This window comes from Vulpes vulpes, chromosome 2, assembly GCF_048418805.1.
Source record: "Vulpes vulpes isolate BD-2025 chromosome 2, VulVul3, whole genome shotgun sequence".
NCBI classification, from domain to species: domain Eukaryota; kingdom Metazoa; phylum Chordata; class Mammalia; order Carnivora; family Canidae; genus Vulpes; species Vulpes vulpes.
In genome coordinates, this window is record NC_132781.1 from 35,811,328 (window position 1) to 35,831,970 (window position 20,643).

A 20,643-nucleotide genomic window follows, 5' to 3' on the forward strand; every position below is an offset into this window, starting at 1 on the left:
ATGCGTAATTTTCATTGTACTGATAATGTGCATTTTAATGAGGAAAGGATTCAAACTTTTACCTGAACCTCGAAAAGGTCCATGCCTAAGAACTCTCCAGGCGGAATCTGCTGAAGGGACGGAGGCGCCCGCGTAATTCGGCACGGGAGAGGGTTCCTCACCCCAGCGCAACCTGCCCACCCTCATCCACCACCTCGGGCCCCCTCGGAAAATACAATCTCGGCGGGAAGCATCACGACTCTTTTCTTCCCAAGTTTTCAGCCTGCCGCATTCCTACCCTCCGGCGCGTCAGCGTGCGTTGACGTCATGACGCCGCACACGCAGCCCCGCCCCTGCAGAGCTCCGCGCTGGGACGGAACTCGGGTTTCTCTCAAACCCGGAATGTGACGCCTGGGCTTGGCTCTCTCTGGCTGCGTGCCCCGCTGTTTACCCGGGCCTGCGTGCGCCGCGGCTACCCTACAGCTCGCCCGGGAGGAGCCAGGACGGCCGTGCGCTTCTGCCCTGTGCCCGCGTGGCTGCCGCCGCCCGTCCGAATCCTCCGGGGCCGCAGACGAGTTCGCTACGGAGGGAGGCGGGGGCCTTCGGGAGGAGGAGGCGGAGGAGGCGGAGGAGGAGGGAAGGAAGATGGCGGCCGTGGAACTAGAGTGGATCCCAGAGACTCTGTATAACACCGCCATCTCCGCTGTCGTGGACAACTACATCCGCTCCCGCCGAGACATCCGCTCCTTGCCCGAGAACATCCAGTTCGATGTTTACTACAAGGTACGGGCCGTGGGCCTGCTCTCTGCTCCCCTGCCGCAACCCCTGGGGCCGCACCCCCTTCCACGTCTGCGAACCCCCGCAGTTAACCCCTCACCCCTCGTAGCAGGATCGCCTCCCGAGGCATCTGGTGCGGTCTCGGCGTTGCCGGTATAGGAAGACCCTGTCTCCGTATCCTCTCTCAAGCTCTTGGGCCTTGATCGCTGCTATCTCTTCCTAATGAGTCTCCTCGTTTTTCGGTGTTCCCTCCTACCCTGTGCCCCCTCATCTTGGGCAGGCCTTTTGCGTGCACTTGCTCTGTTGTCCCACTGCCCCACTCAGTCCTTCACTTCTAGCCTGTGTCTTCAGGATATTTTCTGCCCTTAACCCAGATTAAATGTCAGCATCAGCTGAACTTTTTGCTCTGCTCTTAAACCCCCTTCCCACTTTCTCCTTTTGTCGCCCCTTTTCCCAAGTCATTTTTTTCTGCTTTGTGTACTTCGTTTCTCCTTTTTCATCCTAATCGAGAGGGAGTTGAGGATTTACTCGGAATTAATAGTTGTATGGTTTTTTTTTTTTTTCGTATATTCTTTAAAGCTTTGGTTTTTGTTTATGATTGGGAATTTTGTTAATATGTGAGTATATTAACATATAACAATAATAATATACACTATTGGAAAGGAAAGGGGAAAAAAATCTTTCCTGAAAGAAAAAAATACTTAAGAATTTATGTTCGTGTGTTTGAAAGTTGCAATCTTGCAGCATTCCTAAATAGCTCCCCCTCAGAAATCTGAACAAAAAGTCTCCCAAGTCACTCTCCAAGGAGTTTCAAGGGTAAGTGTCTTAAGACGTGGACAATTTTTGCAGTGTTTAGGGAGGGAGGAGAACTTTATGGACTCGGAGCCTCCCTTTCCTCCCCCCTCCCGCGTTTGAATGTGCACAGTGGACTTATTATTCGGTCCTCATTGCCTTGAAACGGCGTGGATAACTCGTACTCTCTCCAGTAGCTACCCGTGCAAAATGTGACCAGAAGTGGAGTAGAGTTTATTTTTTAGATTTTAAATGCTTCCCCTTGATTAGTAATTTGGCTAGAACACAGTGTAAACTGATATTTAACAGATGTGTATGTTCTTATATATGTATGGTTGTTTTATGGCAGTTGTTTTATTGGGAAGCTCGCCCACTTTCTCCACCCCAGAATATTTTTTCAGAAAGCAGCTGACTTGCTGCATTCTACTAAATCCAGCCTAATTACACCAGTTCTAATAATTCAAATGATTTTTTTACTCCATAAATATTTGGAGAAGATTTGTTTTGGTAATTCATTTTATTATTTGGCCCTGGTGTAGAGAAAATCTCCCTTCATCTCATATGTCTTTGATACATTGATTTACTTTTGTATATATCTAAGGAAATTTTGTGTATTTAAGATTCATTCCTCCTAAGGTAGGGTGTGTTTAAATTTGGCTTTCTCAGCCTGGGAAACTACAGCTTTGTGTGTATGCTTACTCGGTCCATTTTATTAAATCTTATGTAATCTTTTACACTCTAAGAAGAAATAATTGGAAATTCAAGCAAAGTACGATTACTGCTTGAATTCTCTCAAAATATTCTTGACCATCTTCTAGTAACTTTTGCTTCTAATTGAAGCTTTTCATTTGAAGATTATTACGAGTATGAACAGATGGTGCTTTTGCCACGTTTTCTGTTTCATGTAGTTACAAAGTTTTAATATTGCTTCTTTTTGGTACACTTCTAAATAGTTGTATGTCTGATGAGAGTGTGGCATTGTGTTAAAGTGAAAGAAGGCATTTAAAATGTGCCTGGAACTATGCTAAGTGCTTTTACATGTGTTGTCTTGTTTAATCCTCACAAACTATAGAGTAAGGCATAACCCTGTGTTAAAGGTGAGAAACTAAGTAACTTAGACAAGGGCTAATACTTAGTATTGAGTTCCTGTGTTCCTTGCTTTCTTGATTGTGAAGATTTTGCATTTTGAGATAATTGATGGAAGACATTTATAGAACTAATTACTTGACTTACTAATCTTTGTTGGAAATAGAAGGAACTTTTGCTCTAAAACACGGTATCACTACATAAATATGGTACTTTTTAAGCATTTTAATGCATATGAGTATGAAGTACTCATCCCCTGCTCCAATTTGTGAACATTTTAAGAGGCTGTTTACAGTTTAATTTTATCTAACTTAGAACCAAGGAGAAATTTATAATCAGATTCCTTCAGCAGTCCCAACTTCCACCAATAGGCACTGTCACAGATAAAGTTGTAATATTTGTGGAACCAAAAAATACCCCATTCCTCTTGATTGTTGTAGTCCAGTGTCAGTGTGTTAATTTTTTGTGAATAGCTTCAAGTAAAGGCACAGCTTTAGGAGATGGGGTTATGGAATGAATGGGAGGTGAAGTAGGCATTCTGACTGCTCTCTGAGGAAGGGAAGGGAGAGAGGTGTTGATATGTAGAAAGGGTAAAATAAAACGTAAAAGGAATTTTTTTTAAAGAATGGAGACACTAGGGTCTATTTATTGGCTGAATGGCAGAAACAAAAGTGGAATGACAGTTTAAATCTTTTTTTTTTTTTAATATTATTTATTTATGATAGTCATACAGAGAGAGAGAGGCAGACACAAGGCAGAGACATAGGCAGAGGGAGAAGCAGGCTCCATGCACCGCGAGCCCGATGTGGGATTCGATCCCGGGTCTCCAGGATCGCGCCCTGGGCCAAAGGCAGGCGCCAAACCGCTGCGCCACCCAGGGATCCCTGGAATGACAGTTTAATTGTACAAGTGAGATGGGAAATGAATTATGGAGTAGAGTCCCTAAGCAGGAGAATTAATAAATGAGTGTTGCTTCTTCCTTCATTGTGCATAAATTAAGATATTGGTCTTAAACTGATCTTGGGGAAAGAATACTTATTTCTCTAAGATCAGATGGAAAGAGATAGGTACATAAAGTATCAGCATAGTTAAGTTTGCAAAGAATAGTTGTCATGAATGGTAAGATCATTTGCTGAAAATAAGGGATAGGAGTGGTGGCTTCTATGTAGGAAGACTAAAGTTGGAAATGGCTGTTGATGTATATGGGAAGGGAAGTTCACTAAAAATGTGTTCTAAAAAATGACAGGTGGGAAGCACCTGAGTGGCTCAATGAGTTAAGCATCCTACTCTTGATTTTGACTCAGGTCAGGATCTCAGGATGGTGAGAACCAGCCTGGCATTGCATTGGGCTCTGGTCAGCAGGGAGTAGGGTTGGGATTCACTTTCCATCTCCCCCTAGTCCCCACCGTGCACGTGCGTGCCCTCTCCCTCTCTCTCTCAAATTTTTTTTTTTTTTAATGACAGGTGGAAAAAATGAAATTAAAAAAATTTTTTTAAATGACAGGTGAGGGGGCATCTGCCTTCGGCTCTGATCATAGTCCCAGGGTCCTGGGACTGAGCCATGCATTTGGCTCCATGCTAAGCAGGGGAGTCTGTCCCTCTCCCTCTGCCCCTACACCTGGTTGTGCACGCGTACATTCTCTCTTTCTCTCAAATAAAATCTTTAAAAAAATGACAGGTGGTTCAATAAAAATTTGTATGTTACAAAATAATATCTTTGAATTTGAATAACTTTTAACCAAGAGCGCTCATTTAGGTATAGAAATAGAAAGTTAAATAGAAGGAATTGTAAAATTGTACACCAAGTGAAAGCAAATAGAGTGAAGGGCTGGGTGTTTTATTTTATTTTTTAAAAAATATTTTTTTTTATTTATTCATGAGAGACAGAGAGAGAGAGGCAGAGGGAGAAGCAGGCTCCATGCAAGGAGCCCGACATGGGACTCGATCCCAGGTCTCCAAATTCACATCCTGGACTGAAGGCGGCGCTAAACCGCTGAGCCACCGGGGCTGCCCAGGGCTGGGTATTTTAAAGACTGAAGTTTATGATCTTTTAAACTGCTGAGCAATCTATTTTGTGTCCTAGTCTGGTTACAAAATTGACCATGGAGTTAAATTTTGGTCAGGTGAAGTGTTTCAGTAATGTGTTCTGTTTATTATTTTCAGTCTTAACCTTAATGATTTTGACTTTTATTGTAAGTCTTAGGCTGAAAACCATACAAATGCATTAATGTCTGACTTTAGAATTTTTTCTTTTTCTACATGTATTTCTGTTTTATAGCTATATAGTGTGTCAACTAATATTCTGATAATCTTTTAATTGGCTGGTAAATTGAAAAAAATTTGCAACATTTGACAGCAAAAGATTTAACAATCTTTTCATATAAAGAGCTCTTGGGATTAATAAATTGAGAACTAAAACTGTGGGGGAGGGGCATAATGGACCATAAATAGCCCACCATACCGTGTATCTCTGGATGGTAAGGTAATATGTTATAAATAATGTCAGATCATCTCAGTTTAAGCTGTGAATTTATTTGATATACGAATCAAGCGCTCAACATTATTGGTATAGAAAGTGATTAAATATGAAGTTCATCTGGAGGAACTGATTATATGAAAAGAGTCAAAGACATTTTGAAGATGCACAATACTTAGGAGATATGTGCATTATAAAATAGTCAAGTATGTTAGAAAGTTACATATTTTAAAACAGTATAGCATTGGCATAAGAACAGTAGAGAGAGGAGCACCTGGGTGGCTTAGTGGTTGAGCTGCTGCCTTTGGCTCATGTTGTGATCCTGGAGTCCTGGGATCAAGTTCCGTCCCCATCAGGCTCCCCACAGGGAGCCTGCTTCACTCTCTGCGTGTCTCTGCCTCTGTCTCGATGTCTCTCATGAATAAATAAATAAAATCTTAAAAAAAGAGATAAATTACAGAACATGGTAAACAGTCTAGATAGAAATCAAAACATTTAAGAATTTGTTAAATGATAAAGTTATGAGGGGCACCTGAGTGGCTTAGTTGGTTAAGTGTCTGCCTTCAGCTCAGGTCATGATCACAGGGTTCTTCAATTGAACCTCACATTGGGTTCCCTGCTCAGCGAGGAGCTGCTTTTCCCTCTGCCTGCTATTCCCCCTGCTTGTGTACCTGCTTTCTCTCTTTCTCTCAAATGACTAAATAAAATCTTTTAAAAAAATGAGAAAGTTATGAGACCAATGCTATATTTTAAATGGGGGAAATATCTAAAAATACCTTGGGCAACTGGCTCTTTGGGGGAAAAGTTAGACCTTTACATCTTATCATATATTAAAATGACTTCCAGGTGAATTAAAGATTTAAATATGGAAGGGGTGACTGGGTGGCATAGTCTGTTAAGCGATCAACTTTTATTTTTGGCTCAGGCCGTGATCTTAGGATTGTGGGATCGAGCCCTGCACTGGGCTCTGTGCTCAGCACAGAGTCTGGTTAAGATTCTCTCCCTTTCCTCTGCTTCTCTCCCCATTTGCGTGCGTGCGCACTCTCTCCCTCTCTCTCTAAAATAAATGAATAAATCTTTAAAAACAGAGATTTAAATATGGCAAATGAAATAATAAAAGTATCAGAATAGGAGTGCCTGGGTGGCTTAATTAGTTAAGCATCTGATTCTTGATTTTGGTTCACGTCATGATCTCAGGGTTGTGAGATGGAGCTCTGTGGAGTTCCAGGTGCAGTGCATAGCTGCCTGTCTCCCTCTGCTCCTCCCTCTGCGCACCCGTCTCTCTCACATAAATAAAATCTTAAAAAAAAAAAAAGTATCAATTATTGGGTCAGTATGTTGTAGTGGGAAATGACTGAAATTTCTTCATTAAAGAGATTATTTAAAAATAAATAAGATTATTAAGGGCACCTGGCTGACTCAGTTAAGCATCTACGTTGGCTAAGGTAATGATCCTGGACTCCTGGGATCAGTCCTGTATCAGATTCCTGGCTCAGAGAGGGGGAGTCTGCCCCTCTCTCTGCTCGTGTTCACTCTCACTAAAATAGATGAATAAAATACTTTTATTTTTTATTTTATTTTATTATTTTTTAAAGATTTTATTTATTCATAGAGAGAGAGAGACAGACAGACAGACAGACAGGCAGAGGGAGAAACAGGCCCCATGCAGGGAGCCTGACGTGGGACTCCATCCCAGGTCTTCAGGATCACACCCCAGGCTGCAGGTGGCGCTAAACCGCTGCGCCACGGGGGCTGCCCGACTAAAATCTTTTTAAAAAAATTATTAAGGTACTTTCAAATTTAAAAAATGTCAAGTAATGTAAAAGATGAAGTCCTCTGTTACAGTAGCCAAGGTTCTAATGCCATCTTGGCATGGGTAAGGCTTTTCTAAGTATAAGACCAGAGCCTAGAAGGAAAGAAGGAAAAAAAATGATACTTGTAAATACATTAAAAAAAAGGGAAAAAATTGTAAGCATTTCTTTAAAGACTATGGAAATGACAATATTTGACAGATAACAGGTGTATTTTCTAATACTGAAAGATCTAATACTAACCAGTATGTAAAGGATAATCAGCTCATTTCCAGAAGGCCTGAACAGACAGCTCGTAGAAGAGGGAGATATGAATGGCTGATAAACATCAAAAGATGCTCAACTGAAACCAGAATCAAGTCAAGACAATCATGAGGAAGAAGAAAGAAAATCTGGAGAACTCACACTACCAAATATCAAGCCATAGCAATTAAGATAATATGGTATTGGCACATGAATGGACAGATAGACCAGTGGAACAAAACATTCCAGAAACAGACTGATACATATACTATCACCTGACTTACGATAAAAGTGACACAGTGGTACAATAGGGAAAGGAAAGTCAGATTAATGGTATTGGTCAATTAGGTATTCATATAGGGGGGGAAAGTATACAACCTTACCTTACACTGTACACGGTAATTATTTTTGGATGGTTTGCTGACCTAAATGCGAAAAACGGTTTTTTAGGAAAACAATTTTCACTATGTCAGCAAAGATTTATTTAATACTATACAAAATGGCCTAAATATGAAGATAACTTGATAAATCAGACTATGTTAAGATCAAGAACATCTGTTCATGAAAAGATACCATTAAAAAAAAAAAAAGATACCACTAAAAGTGTGAAAAGCCAAGCACGGAGTGGGAGAAGTGGGAAAAGATACTTGTAGGACATACGTGTAATCAGGGGTTCATCCTGCATCTAAAGAACTAATATTAAAGAAATGAAAAATGACCTTTTTTTTTTTTTTTTTTAATAGTGAAAGAACTTGACTAGGCATCTAAAAAGAGGATATTCAAAGAACCAAACATTTGGAAAGGGATTCAACCTTATTTTGTCTTCAGGGAAGTTGCTGTCTTACTGTTCATTTCTCAGAACGATTAAGTGAAAACAAAAACGTTAGTAAGGACATGGAGCAATCAGAACTCATACATTGTTAGTGGGAGTCTAAATTGATGTACTATTTTGGAAAACTAGCATTTTCTACTAAGACTGAACATATACCCTGTAACACAGTAATCCTACTTCAAGAAATGTAAACTTAAGAACATTCAAAATGGGGGCACCTGGGTGGCTCAGTCGGGTAAGCTTCCAACTTGATTTTGGCTCAGGTCATGATATCAGGGTCCTGGGATCAAGCCCTGTGTTGGGCTCTGTGCTCACCATGAAGTCTACTTGTCCATCCCCCCGCCTCCCTTTTTCTCTCTCAAATAAATCTTCTAAGAAAATTCAAAATGGAAAAAGAAGAGACTTTTAAATATAGAAAAGACTGGGAGCACCTGGGTGGCTCAGTTGGGTTAAATGTCCCAGCTCTTGATTTCAACTCAGATCATAATCTCCGGGTTGTGAGATCAAGCCCCACATTGGGCTCTGCACTGAGGGGGAAATCTGAAGTTTCTCACCCTCTGTCCCCTGCCAACCATGCATACTCTCTCAAATAAATAAATCATTAAAAAAAAAATTTGATGGTTACCAGAGGGGAGATAGGTGTTAGGGGGTGGTTAAAATAGGTGAAGAAAATCAAGAGTACACCTTGTGATGAGCACTGAGTAATGTATAGAAATGTTGAATCACTGTATTGTACACCTGAAACTAATATTTGTAAACTAAACTGGAATTAAAATTTTAAAAATTGGGATGCCTGGGTGGCTCAGTGGTTGGGCGCCTGCCTTTGGCTCAGGTCGTGATCCCCAGATCCGGGATTGAGTCCTGCATCGGGCTCCCTGCAGGGAGCCTGCTTCTCCCTCTGCCTATGTCTCTGCTTCTCCTCTCAATCTGTGTCTCTCATGAATAAATAAATAAATCTTTAAAAAAATTTTTTTTAAATTCACACACAAAGAATGTTCATAGCAACACTATTCATAAAAACCAGAAAGTTTCTATCTAAATACCTATCAATAGAATTAATAAATAAATTGTGGAATAAATAAATGTAGTGCAATATTATGCAATGAAAATGAATGGATGCACCTGGCTGCTCAGTTGGTAGAGCATATGACTCTTGATCTCAGGGTAGTGAGTTCAAGCCTCATGTTGGGTGTAGAGCTTGCTTAAGAAAGAAAAAAAGAAAACGAGTGAACTGCAACTGTTTGACACAATATGAATGAATCTCACAGGTGGATATTGAGTATAAAAAGCCAGTGACAGAGATAGACACCAGAGGCTCTCATACTTTCTCCTTCACAGCAGTTGGTTCATGGCACTGTTAGGCCAAAAGAAATATCTATTTATTAAGTAGTAGATACAAACAATCTAATAATATTTTTGTTGTAACAAGAGCCATTAAGAAAAATGCACAGAAATTAAAAGAAAAATAGTATTTTTACTTTACTATTAAACACAATTATTTATTAATGAGATGTGTATGTTCAGCACTATACAACTTCTCAAATCTTGGAATCAAATTGGATACCCACCACCCTCATTTTCTGTTCCACGTTGAATTTTTTTTCTTTTTCTTTTTCTTTTTTTTTTTTTTTTTTACAGATTTTATTTATTTGAGAGAGCAAGTATGGGGGGGGGGGAGGCGGCCAGAGGGACAAGCAGAGTCTCCACTGAGTGTGGAGCCTGACATGGGGCTCCATCCTAGGACCCTGAGATCATGACCTGAGCGCTGAAGTCAGACACTTAACTGACTGAGCCACCCAGGTGCTCCTGTTCATTGTTGACTTTTATACATTACTTATTATTATAGCAACCATTGAAAGTGCAACTTATTAACAAAGATCACTGAAAAGAATATAGCGATCTAGTAGTTGGTATGGTGTAATACAGTTGAATATCATTTCTCTCAAATTTATGTATTTATTTTCCCCCCTCCCCTATTTCTCTCAAATTTAAAGTACCTTGCAGGGCACTTGAATGGCTCGGTGATTGAGTGTATGCTTTTGGCTCAGGTTGTGATCCCAGGATTGAGTCCCACATCAGGCTCCCTGTAAGGCGCCTGCTTCTCCCTCTGCCTCTGTCTCTGCCTCTTTCTGTCTCTCTCATGATAAGTAAATACAATCTTTTTAAAATAAATAAAGTACTTTGCAGTGCTTCACGCACCCTATATCCAGTTTGGAACTGTGAGTGTATTGTGCATGATTCCATTTATATAATGTACAAAAACATGGAAAAAAAAAAAAAAACAAACATGGGACATCTGGGTGGCTGAGTCAGTTAAGTGTCTGACTCCTGATTTTGGCTCAGGTCATCATCTTGGGATCAAGCCTGCGTCAGGCTCTATCCTCAGTGGGGAGTCTGCTTGAGGTTGATTCTCTCCATCTCCCTCTAAGTTCTGCCCCTCCCCCCCATGCATGTGCACACTCTCTCAAATAAATCTTTTTTTTTTTTAATGTACAAAAGCAAGCAAAATTTAAAAAAATGTTGGAAGTCAGGAGAAGTTACCCTTGGAGGATAGTGATTACACAGGGACACAAAGGGAGGTGTCTGATATTCTAATATTGTTTCCAATCTGGATGTTGGCTATGTGTGTTCCCTTTGTGAAAATTGTTGACGTTTTAAATATGAGTTGTGGGGTAGCCTGGGTGGCTCAGCGGTTTAGTGCTGCCTTTGGCCCAGGCCGTGATCCTGGGGATCTGGGATCAAGTCCCATGTTGGGCTCCCTGCATGGAGCCTGTTTCTCCCTCTGCCTGTGTCTCTGCCTCTCTTTCTCTGTCTCTCATGAATAAATAAATAAATAAAATCTTAAAAAAAAATGAGTAGTATGCTTTATGTTATACCTCAATAAAAAGGTTTTAAAAAAAATAACATCCATCTTCACTTATTGTCAAGGTTTAAAGATTGAAATCACTCATACCCTTTAACCACAATACCACTTAGAGATTTTTTTTTTCCCTATAGGAATGCTTGTTGAATGTAGAGAAAGTTCTGTTCAGGGATGTTCACTACCATATTGTTTATGATGGCAAAAATTGGTTACAAACTATATGCTAATCAAACAAGAGTGGAATATCATAATGCATTGATAAAGAATGAGGATGCTTTATGTACTGGGGTAGAGATGCCAGAGCACATCAAGTTGGGAGAACAAGAAGCTTATCACAAAGTAGTATGAATAACACATCCTCTTGTGTTTTAAGTAGGGGAATATATGAGTTTCTTTTTCTTTTTTTTTTTTTTTTGAAGTAGACTCTATGCCCAATGCAGAGCTTGAACTCATGACCCTGAGATCCAGACCAGAGATCAAGAGTCAGACACTCCACCAACTGAGCCACCCAGCACCTTTATATGTGTATGTTTCTATGTTCATTGAAAAAAAAAAATCTAGGGACACATGGATGGCTCAGTGGTTGAGAGTCTGCGCAGCTTTGTTCAGGTCGTGATCCTAGGTCCTGGAATCGAGTCCTGAATCAGGCTCCCCATAGGGAGCCTGCTTCTCCCTCAGCCTATGTCTCTGCCTCTCTCTGTTTCTTGTGAATAAATAAATAAAACCTTTAAAAAAAATCTAGAGGAACACAAAATTTTAGTAGTAATTATTCAAAGAATTGGATTGCAGTTGCTTTATACTTTGTGCATATATCCTTTCTGTTTTAATACTTGGATTTTTATAATCATGTATTATTTTGATACATGAGAGAAGTAAAATTGAATTTTTAAGATAAGATACCTGGACACAAAATTGTGCTAAGAGGAGAATAGTCTAAAAACTGATAATCTCTGGGATGCCTGGGTGGCTCAGCAGTTGAGCAGGGTCCCCAGATCAAGTTCCACCATCGGGCTCCCTGCTGGGGCTTGCTTCTACCTCTGTCTGTGTCCTCTGTTTTCGCTCTCTTGAGTCTCATGAATAAATAAAATCTTAAAAAAAACCCAAAAATTGATATTCTCAAAAATTTGTCAGTGTGAATGAGAAGTCCATGTAATTTAATTTAAAAAAATATTCAACTAATTAGTTGATTCAGTAGCTAGATGAATCAAGAAACATGAAAGATCTCATTCCCATAATTAAGAATAAAAAAGGAAACCAGATACAATGAAAAGAGGGAAAATAGCTTTTAAAAAAATTTTTAAGGGCAGCCCGGGTGGCTCAGCTGTTTAGTGCCTGCCTTCAGCCCAGGGCGTGATCCTGGAGACCTGGGATCGAGTCCCATGTCTGGCTCCCTGTAGGGAGCCTGCTTCTCCCTCTGCCTGTGTCTCTGCCTCTCTCTGTGTCTCTCATGGATAAATAAAATCTTAAAAATAAAAATAAAATAAAAAAATTTTAAAAAATTTATTTTAGAGATAGCTCGAGCACACAGCAGGGAAAGGGGCAGAGGGAAAGAGAATATCTCAAGCAGACTCCCCATGGAACACGGGGGCGGGGGGTTCAATGCAGGGCTCAACCTCACAACCCTGAGATCAGAACCTGAGCCAAAATCAAGAGTAGGCTTCTCAACTGATTGAGCCACCCAGGCTCCCTGGAAAGTAGCTTTTTAGATGGCTTCTTTAGAAGAGCTATGTAATTCTGTGCTAATCTGTCTGAAAGTGTTACTGAAATTATGTTTCTAGAAAAATACAGACAACCAAATGAGAAGTTAATAGACTAAAAACCATGAAAGAAATTGAGAAATTATACATCTTCCTTAGTTCATCTGCCTTCTCCCTCAGCAAACAAGAACTCCTACCAACTTCGGGCACTTCCCTTGAGTATATTCAGAGAAGAGTTGATGCTACTGATACTTCATTTCTTCCAAACCAACATAATTCTTTACAATTGGAAAAAAAAAAAAAAAGAGGTCCGGACGCCTGGGTGGTTCAGCAGTTGGGTGTCTGCCTTTGGCTCAGGGTGTGATCCCAGACTCCCGGGATCGAGTCCCACATTGGGCTCCCTGCATGGAGCCTGCTTCTCCCTCTGCCTATGTCTCTGCCTTTCTTTCTGTGTCTCTCGTGAATAAATAAATTAAAAAAATTTTTAAAAAAGGTCAATATAACACTGATACCTAAACCTAAAATAGGAACAAAAAAGAAAATTTCTAGAAAACCTCACTTGTGAATTGTGAGGCAGAAATTCTATATAAAATAACAGATGCAAATCAGCATATCTTAATTCACCGTATTAATAGGACAGGAAAATTATCATCATAATATGAAAACCTAACATCTCTTCCTTTAAACTTTTAATAAGAAATGTAGATTGACATTATAAGCATATACCTAAGCAAAAGGTAATATATGTAAACAAGAATACTTAGTGGTGAAACATTTCAAGCATTCTAATTAAAATCAGGACTACAATAAGATATTTTCTATTGTCAGTATCATTATTTTGTTGTTTCTTTTGCCACTGAAGCCAGACTGATTTTTTTCTTTTGTTTTAAAGTTTTATTTTTTTAAAAATTTTTTATTTATTTATTTATGATAGTCACACAGAGAAAGAGAGAGAGGCAGAGACACAGGCAGAGGGAGAAGCAGGCTCCATGCACCGGGAGCGCCACGTGGGATTCGATCCCGGGTCTCCAGGATCACGCCCTGGGCCAAAGGCAGGCGCCAAACCACTGCGCCACCCAGGGATCCCTAAAGTTTTATTTTTAAGTAATCTCTATACCCACCCAGTGTGGGGCTCAAACTTGCTACCTTGAGATCAAGAGTTGAATGCTCTACCAAGTGAGCCAGCCAAGTGCCCCCAGACTGTTTTTTTCTTTTCTTAACTGAAATATAGTTGTCATTAGAATTTTTTTTTTAGATTTTTTTTTTAAGTAAAGACGTTTACACTTATATCTGGAGCTGTATGATGAATATTCAACATTCCTGAAGTGCTGATTAGTGCAATTAGAATAAAAAAATTAAAAAAAAAAGAAAAAATAGCCAGCAAAATCAACTGAAAAACTAGAGCCATAAGAGACTTCAGGGGCACCTGAGTGGCTCAGGTGAGTGTCTAACTCTTGATTTTTAGCTCAGATCAAGATTTCAGGATTGTGAGATGGACCTACGCTGGGCTCCAGCCTTTAAAGAAAAAAAATTCAGTAAGAGGGATGATTACACATTTGTGATTAAAAATTCTATAATTTGGGCCGTTCGGGTGGCTCAGCAGTTTAGCGCCACTTTCAGCCCAGGGTGTGATCCTGGAAACCCAGGATCGAGTCCCACGTCAGGCTCCCTGCATGGAGCCTGCTTCTCCCTCTGCCTTTGTCTCTGCCTTTCTCTCTCTCTTTCTGTGTCTCTCTCATAAATAAATAAAATCTTTAAAGAAAAATTCTTTTTTTTTTTTTTTTAAGAAAAATTCTATATTTTTTATATGCAGTATAGGAAAGAGTATACTCAAAATAACAACAGAAAAAATGCTGTGGAGTAAATCCAAGAGGAAGTATACTGAAATCCAGAAGTTTTCATGTCAAATGTAGTAAATGTAGAAGAGACCTATTTTGTTTCTAGTTTGAAAGATTCAGGATTTTAAAGATAGGATTTCTCTGTAGAGGTGTATATTCATTGTAAACATAAAACCCCCAGAACATATTTTGGAACCAAGTTCAAGAACTTAAAAATGTGAAATGGAGGGACGCCTGGATGGCTCAGCGGTTGAGCATCTGTCTGCCTTTGGCCCAGGGCATGATCCTGGAGTCCCAGGATCGAGTCCCACATTGGACTTCATGCATGGAGCCAGCTTCTCCCTCTGCCTATCTCTCTGCCTCTCTCTTGCTGTGTCTCTCATGAATAAATAAGTAAAATATTTTTTTAAAATGTGAAATTGAAGTAAAAGTTTTTAACTTACATAATAGAGTATTGAAGTTTATGTAACATACTCAAAACTCCTACAACTAAAATGAAATGTGCCATTATATTGACAGTGATTTTTTTCTAGATGGTAAAATTGTGTGGAATTTTTTTTATCCTTATAAATTCTTTTCCAAATTTTCTAATTTAAAAATTGTAATTCTGAAATCAGAGGAAACAAATTGTTTCAAGTTGGTTATCTAGGATACAGAATGAGTTTTCTTATAGAGACAGGATGTATTTCTTAGAACTATACTGCTGTTTTTCTACTGTCTAATGGGTACACCTAATTTTCACCAGAGATGAGTAATGAAACTTTAAGAGAAGCTGAGGAACTTCTTACCCAGATATAGAGATCACAGACGCAAATTGAGTCATATATGGCTGGTGGTTATTGTTATCGTTGTTAGATACTGCTGCTAACTAGATTTGTTTTGATCTTCTATTTGTATCATGGTAGCCTCTTCTACCATTAACATAATCATGCAAATTGACCCATCAAATGAGGGATGGAGTTAGAGAGTCTGGGTACTAGACTTGAGTTCATCCTCATAATGATTGGGAAATAAACCCTTAATTTCTTGTTTAATGGATGTGACTCTAAGAGCATCTTCATGGGCAGCCCCGGTGGCTCAGCGGTTTAGCACCACCTTCAGCCCAGGGCATAATCCTGGAGACTCGGTATCGAGTCCCACGTCAGGCTCCCTGCATGGAGCCTGCTTCTCCCTCTGCCTATGTCTTTGTCTCTCTGTCTGTCTCTCTCTCTCTCATGAATAAATAAATAAAATCTTAAAAAAAAAAGAGCTTCTTCATATGTGGATAGCATTTTTAAACTTCAGTAAAGTTTTGCCCTCTTATTTGAATGTTAACTGCTCCTTGTGCTTTTTAATTATATGAACATGTTCACTTAACCTTTTGGCCTACTTAGCAATAAGCAAATCATTTGCCTGCAAACTATGAATAATCATGTTGGTCAATTGCATTTTGTTTTAGAATCAATGAGTGGGGCAGCCCTGGTGGCGCAGCGGTTTAGCGCCGCCTGCAGCCTAGGGCATGATCCTGGAGACCCTGGATCGAGTCCCACGTCAGGCTCTCTGCGTGGAGCCTGCTTCTCCCTCTGCCTGTATCTCTGCCTCTCTCTCTCTCTGTGTGTCTCTATGAATAAATAAATAAAATCCTTAAAAAAAAATAGAATCAATGAGTGTAGAGCAACTAAGAAATTAAGATTGTTAATAAGAAGCAAGACATTTAAGTGTTGGCCTACCTTCAGAAGAAAACATTTACCTTTTAATTGCATGTATGTTATGTTAAAATACTTCTATGGTACTTGCTTTAATCCAGGAATTTATAATCTGAGATTGCAATGTAATCAGTTACAGAACTTTTTTTTTAAAGATTTATTTTTATTCATTTATGATAGACACAGAGAGAGAGAGGGAGGCAGAGACACGGGCAGAGGGAGAAGCAGGCTCCACGCTGGGAGCCTGATGCGGGACTCGATCCTGGGACTCCAGGATCGCACCCTCGGCCAAAGGCAGGCACGAAACCACGGAGCCACCCAGGGATCCCCATTTTCAGAACTTTACATATAATATACAACATAGAACCAAAGGAGAACTAGAGTATATTATGCTAAGTGAAATAAGTCAGTCAGAGAAAGACAAACATATGGATTCACTCATATGTAGGATTTAAGAAAGAAAACAGAGGAACATAGAGGAAGGAGAGGAAAACTAAAATAAGATTTAAAAAAAAAAAAACAGGGAGGCCAAACATCCAACCATAAAAGACCCTTAACTATAGAAAACAAACTTAAGTGTTGCTGTTGGAGAAGGGGAGTGGAATGATGGGTAACTAGGTGATGGCAATTAAGGAGGGTATGTTAGGTATGAGCACTGGGTGTTACATGGGACTAATGAATCACTAAGTTCTACCCCTGAAACCAATAATATACTATATGCTAACTAACCTGAATTTAAATAAAATCTTTTTTTAAAAAGGGACCAAAAGAAATGAATCTTGTTATATTCCAGTGTGGATTTTTTTCAGGTCTACATTTCAGATGAAATTTGAGAATAGAGAACAAGAATAAATGTATAAGTGAAGCTAGTATATGTGTATTTAATAAAACAAAGTATTGCTAATTTTACTTATTTTAGAGGTAAGGAATGCATACTTTTTTTTTTTTTTTTTAAGAATACATACTTTTGGGATCCCTGGGTGGCGCAGCAGTTTGGCACCTGCCTTTGGCCCAGGGCGCGATCCTGGAGACCTGGAATCGAATCCCACATCGGGCTCCCGGTGCATAGAGCCCTCTGCCTGTATCTCTGCCTCTCTCTCTCTCTCTCTCTCTGTGACTATCATAAATAAATAAAAATTATTAAAAAAAAAAAGAATACATACTTTTAAAAAAATGTTTTATTGACAAAATTAAATACAAGGAACAAGGAGTGCCTGGGTGGCTTAGTCAGTTAAGTATCTGCCTTCAAAAGAAAAAAAAAAAAGTATCTGCCTTCAGATCAGGTCATGATCCCAGGGTTCTGGGATGGAGCCCCATGTCGGTTGCCCTGCTTGGTGGTGAGCCTGCCTGTTCCTATCCCTTTGCCCCTGTCCCTGCTCATGCTCTCTCAAATAAATAAATAAAATCTTGGGGGAAAAAAATAGAATAATGGACCTCCATGTGTCCATTGCCCAGCTTTAAGAGTTAAACTTTTTGGCCAGTCTTGGTAAATCTGATCTACTCATATCTCCCTTTCCTATACTATTTGGAAACAGATCTAGCCACAATATAATTGTATCTGCAGATATTTTAGTAGCTACCATCCTATTGTAACACCTAAAAAAATAGTAATTCAACTCATTGTTATTAAATATCCAGTCATTGTTCTGATTTTCAGTTTCAGATGTCAAACGTGTGCACTTTTACAGTTTGCTTGTTTGGATAAGAATCCAGATAAGTTGTACACCACACCTGTTGGTTGATCCCTCTTAAGTCTCTCTTGATCTGTAAGTTTCCTTTCCATCTGTCTTTTTATCTTTGAATTTATATGTTGAAGAAACAGGATCCTTTGTCCTATAGACACTACAGTTTCCTGCAGGCTGATTGCGATATAAAACATTTTCATCATCCCTTCTAGGTGTTACAGCCTTTGTCTTTGTGGGGATTTCATGGGTTTAACTGGTTTCAAGCCAGTTTTTATTTCTAATTTTTAAAGATCTTTTTTTTTAATTCATGACACACACACACACACACATAGAGGTAGAGGGAGAAGCAGGCTCCATGCAGGGAGCCTGATGTGGAACTCGATCCTGGGACTCCAGGATCATGCCCTGGGCCGAAGGCAGGTGCTAAACCACTGAGCCACCCAGGAATCCCCCAGGCCAGTTTTTAAAAACAAGTTCGGGGTTTGGGGTTTGGGGTTTGTAAATTATTTAGGTAGTATGAATTTGGGCTTATTATTCATATGTGTCTTAGGTTGAAGTTTTCCATTTTTTTATAGAAGACTTTTAAGGTTGTGAATGTTTTCTGAATTTTTTATTCCTGGTTTAAGTAGGTAGTTCCGCTCCAGGTCCCTTTGCTTAACAAGATATGCTTCCTGGACTCCTTCCTATTTGGTGTTTGCATTCTGCCCACAACCACCATTTAGAGGTATAACCTATTCTGTTTTTCTTCCTTCCTAGATGTTCTTGAGTGTGTGCCTTCTTAATTTTTGAATCTGTGAAGTTTTTGCTCTTGGTTTCAAACTCAGCTCTTTATCCAAAAGTTACTTTCTGATACTTTATTCAGCATTTCCCTTTGTTTGGAAAGGAGCTGGAAGATTTTCATAATGTGTCATGCTATCTGCCCTATTGCCTAGAGCCTTACTCCTTTTCTTCTTCAAAACTCAGCTAAAAATAAAAATAAAAATAAAAAATAAAAATAATAAAAATAATAAAAATAAAAAAAACTCAGCTAAAATTTTTCTTAGAGAAAATATATTTTATTTGTGTGATTAAAACACTGCTTACTTCTTTCTATTGTATAATCTGTGAGCATTATTATTATTTTTTTTGCTCTGGCAGATTCTAAAACTTTTTTAATATCAGAGGACAAGGGGATCCCTGGGTGGCGCAGCGGTTTAGCGCCTGCCTTTGGCTCAGGGTGCGATCCTGGAGGAGACCCGGGATCGAATCCCACGTCGGGCTCCCAGTGCATGGAGCCTGCTTCTCCCTCTGCCTATGTCTCTGCCTTTCTCTCTCTCTGTGACTATCATAAATAAATAAAAATTAAAAAAAAAATATCAGAGGACAATTATTACCGACTCTGTCTTCCTGTAGTGATAGTATCTCTAATACCTAGTACAGTATCTTACACAAATGTTCCTGACATTTATTATTTTGACAATAGTAAGAATATTCCTAGCTATAGTTTTCTTTCCTTTGTTGTGAAAAATCACAAAGACAAAACGGCTTTGGTAAGCTAAGAGTTTCATGGACAGAATATGTCAGGGTCCTTGGTAAAAGATCAAATGTTAAAATAGGAAATGCCTATTTTTATCTATAAATTTAAGCAGCTATTATTTAGATTTTGTTCTTGATTTTTCCATTTAGGTACTGGCAGTTTCTGTTCTTCATCACTAGCATATTAAGTTTGGATGCAAATTTGTTCTCAGAATTTATTGTATGAGCACTGTTATATACAGAGTACTTTAGAAACAGAACATAAGATTATGCCTAATAAATGTTTCTTTTTAGGGTGCTTACAGTGTGGTTGGGAGAAAATAAGTAACTGCCTATGAGTTGAGGTTTTTTCCCCTAAGTGTCAACTGTTTTAGATGAATTTGGGCACTTTGTTTCTTCTGAGGTTGAGTTCTATCCAAAATAGATCGCTGCCAATTTGGATTATGGATTCAGAAAGCACTGAATGTGTATCCAATGCTAGGCCCTTGTGCTGGGTATTGGGGATACAGTGGTAACAGTGGTCACCTCATAGAGTGTAGAGTGTAATGGAGTGACGTGTTTAACAAGTTGAGTGAATGTGTGCATGCATGTCTTGATACTACTATGGAGGAAAAATACAATGTGTCATGAGAAAGTATAATAGGAAATAATTTAGACTGGGGAGTCAAGGGAAGATCTCTGTGAGGAGGTAACATATTAGTTGAGACCATTAGAAAGAGTTACAGATCAACTAGGCAAAGAATCATGGTACTAGTGCTTCATGTGGCAGCAGTAGCATATGTGTGCAAAAGACATGAGGTGAAATAGAACTGAAAGAAAGCTAATGTGGCATGATGTAAGGGGTGGGGAGAAAAAATGGTAAAATAGGAGTCAGATGACTCCTTTAGAGATTATAAACCACATTAAAGATTTTGAATTATGTTTACATTGACACTGCCATTGAAAAGTTTTAAACAAGGAAAGACATGAAATAATTTAAATTTTTAGAAAATTGTTCCAGCTACTGTTTGGACAACAGTAATTGTTTGGACTACTGTTTGATTAGAAGTGGACAAGAGTGATAATGGAGAAGCCAGTTTACCAAACCTTTGCAGTAATCCAGGTGAAAGATTTGAAATATAAACCTTATCTCATGGGTATACAGTTGATTGAATATCGTCCAGATTTTAAAAAAACATACATACATATAACGGTAGATATACAATTTAAAAACAGAAGTGGGGCCACCCCGGTGGCCCAGCAGTTTAGCGCTGCCTTCAGCCCAGGGTGTGATCCTGGAGACCCAGGATCAAGTCCCACGTTGGGCTCCCTGCATGGAGCCTGCTTCTCTCTTTGCCTCTCTTTCTCTCTGTCTCTGTATCTCT

General features: G+C 39.3%; 1 protein-coding gene across 1 annotated transcript in view; it reads left to right on the plus strand.

Annotated features, from left to right (window-relative positions):
- Window positions 1–290: 290 nt before the first annotated feature.
- APPBP2 (amyloid beta precursor protein binding protein 2) overlaps window positions 291–20,643 on the plus strand; it is a 70,078-nt gene continuing 49,725 nt past the window's right edge. The window contains exon 1 of the mRNA XM_025996071.2: window positions 291–762. Coding sequence (XP_025851856.1) covers window positions 625–762 — 138 coding nt within the window. The 5' untranslated portion in view covers window positions 291–624. The remainder of the gene's footprint in view (window positions 763–20,643) is intronic.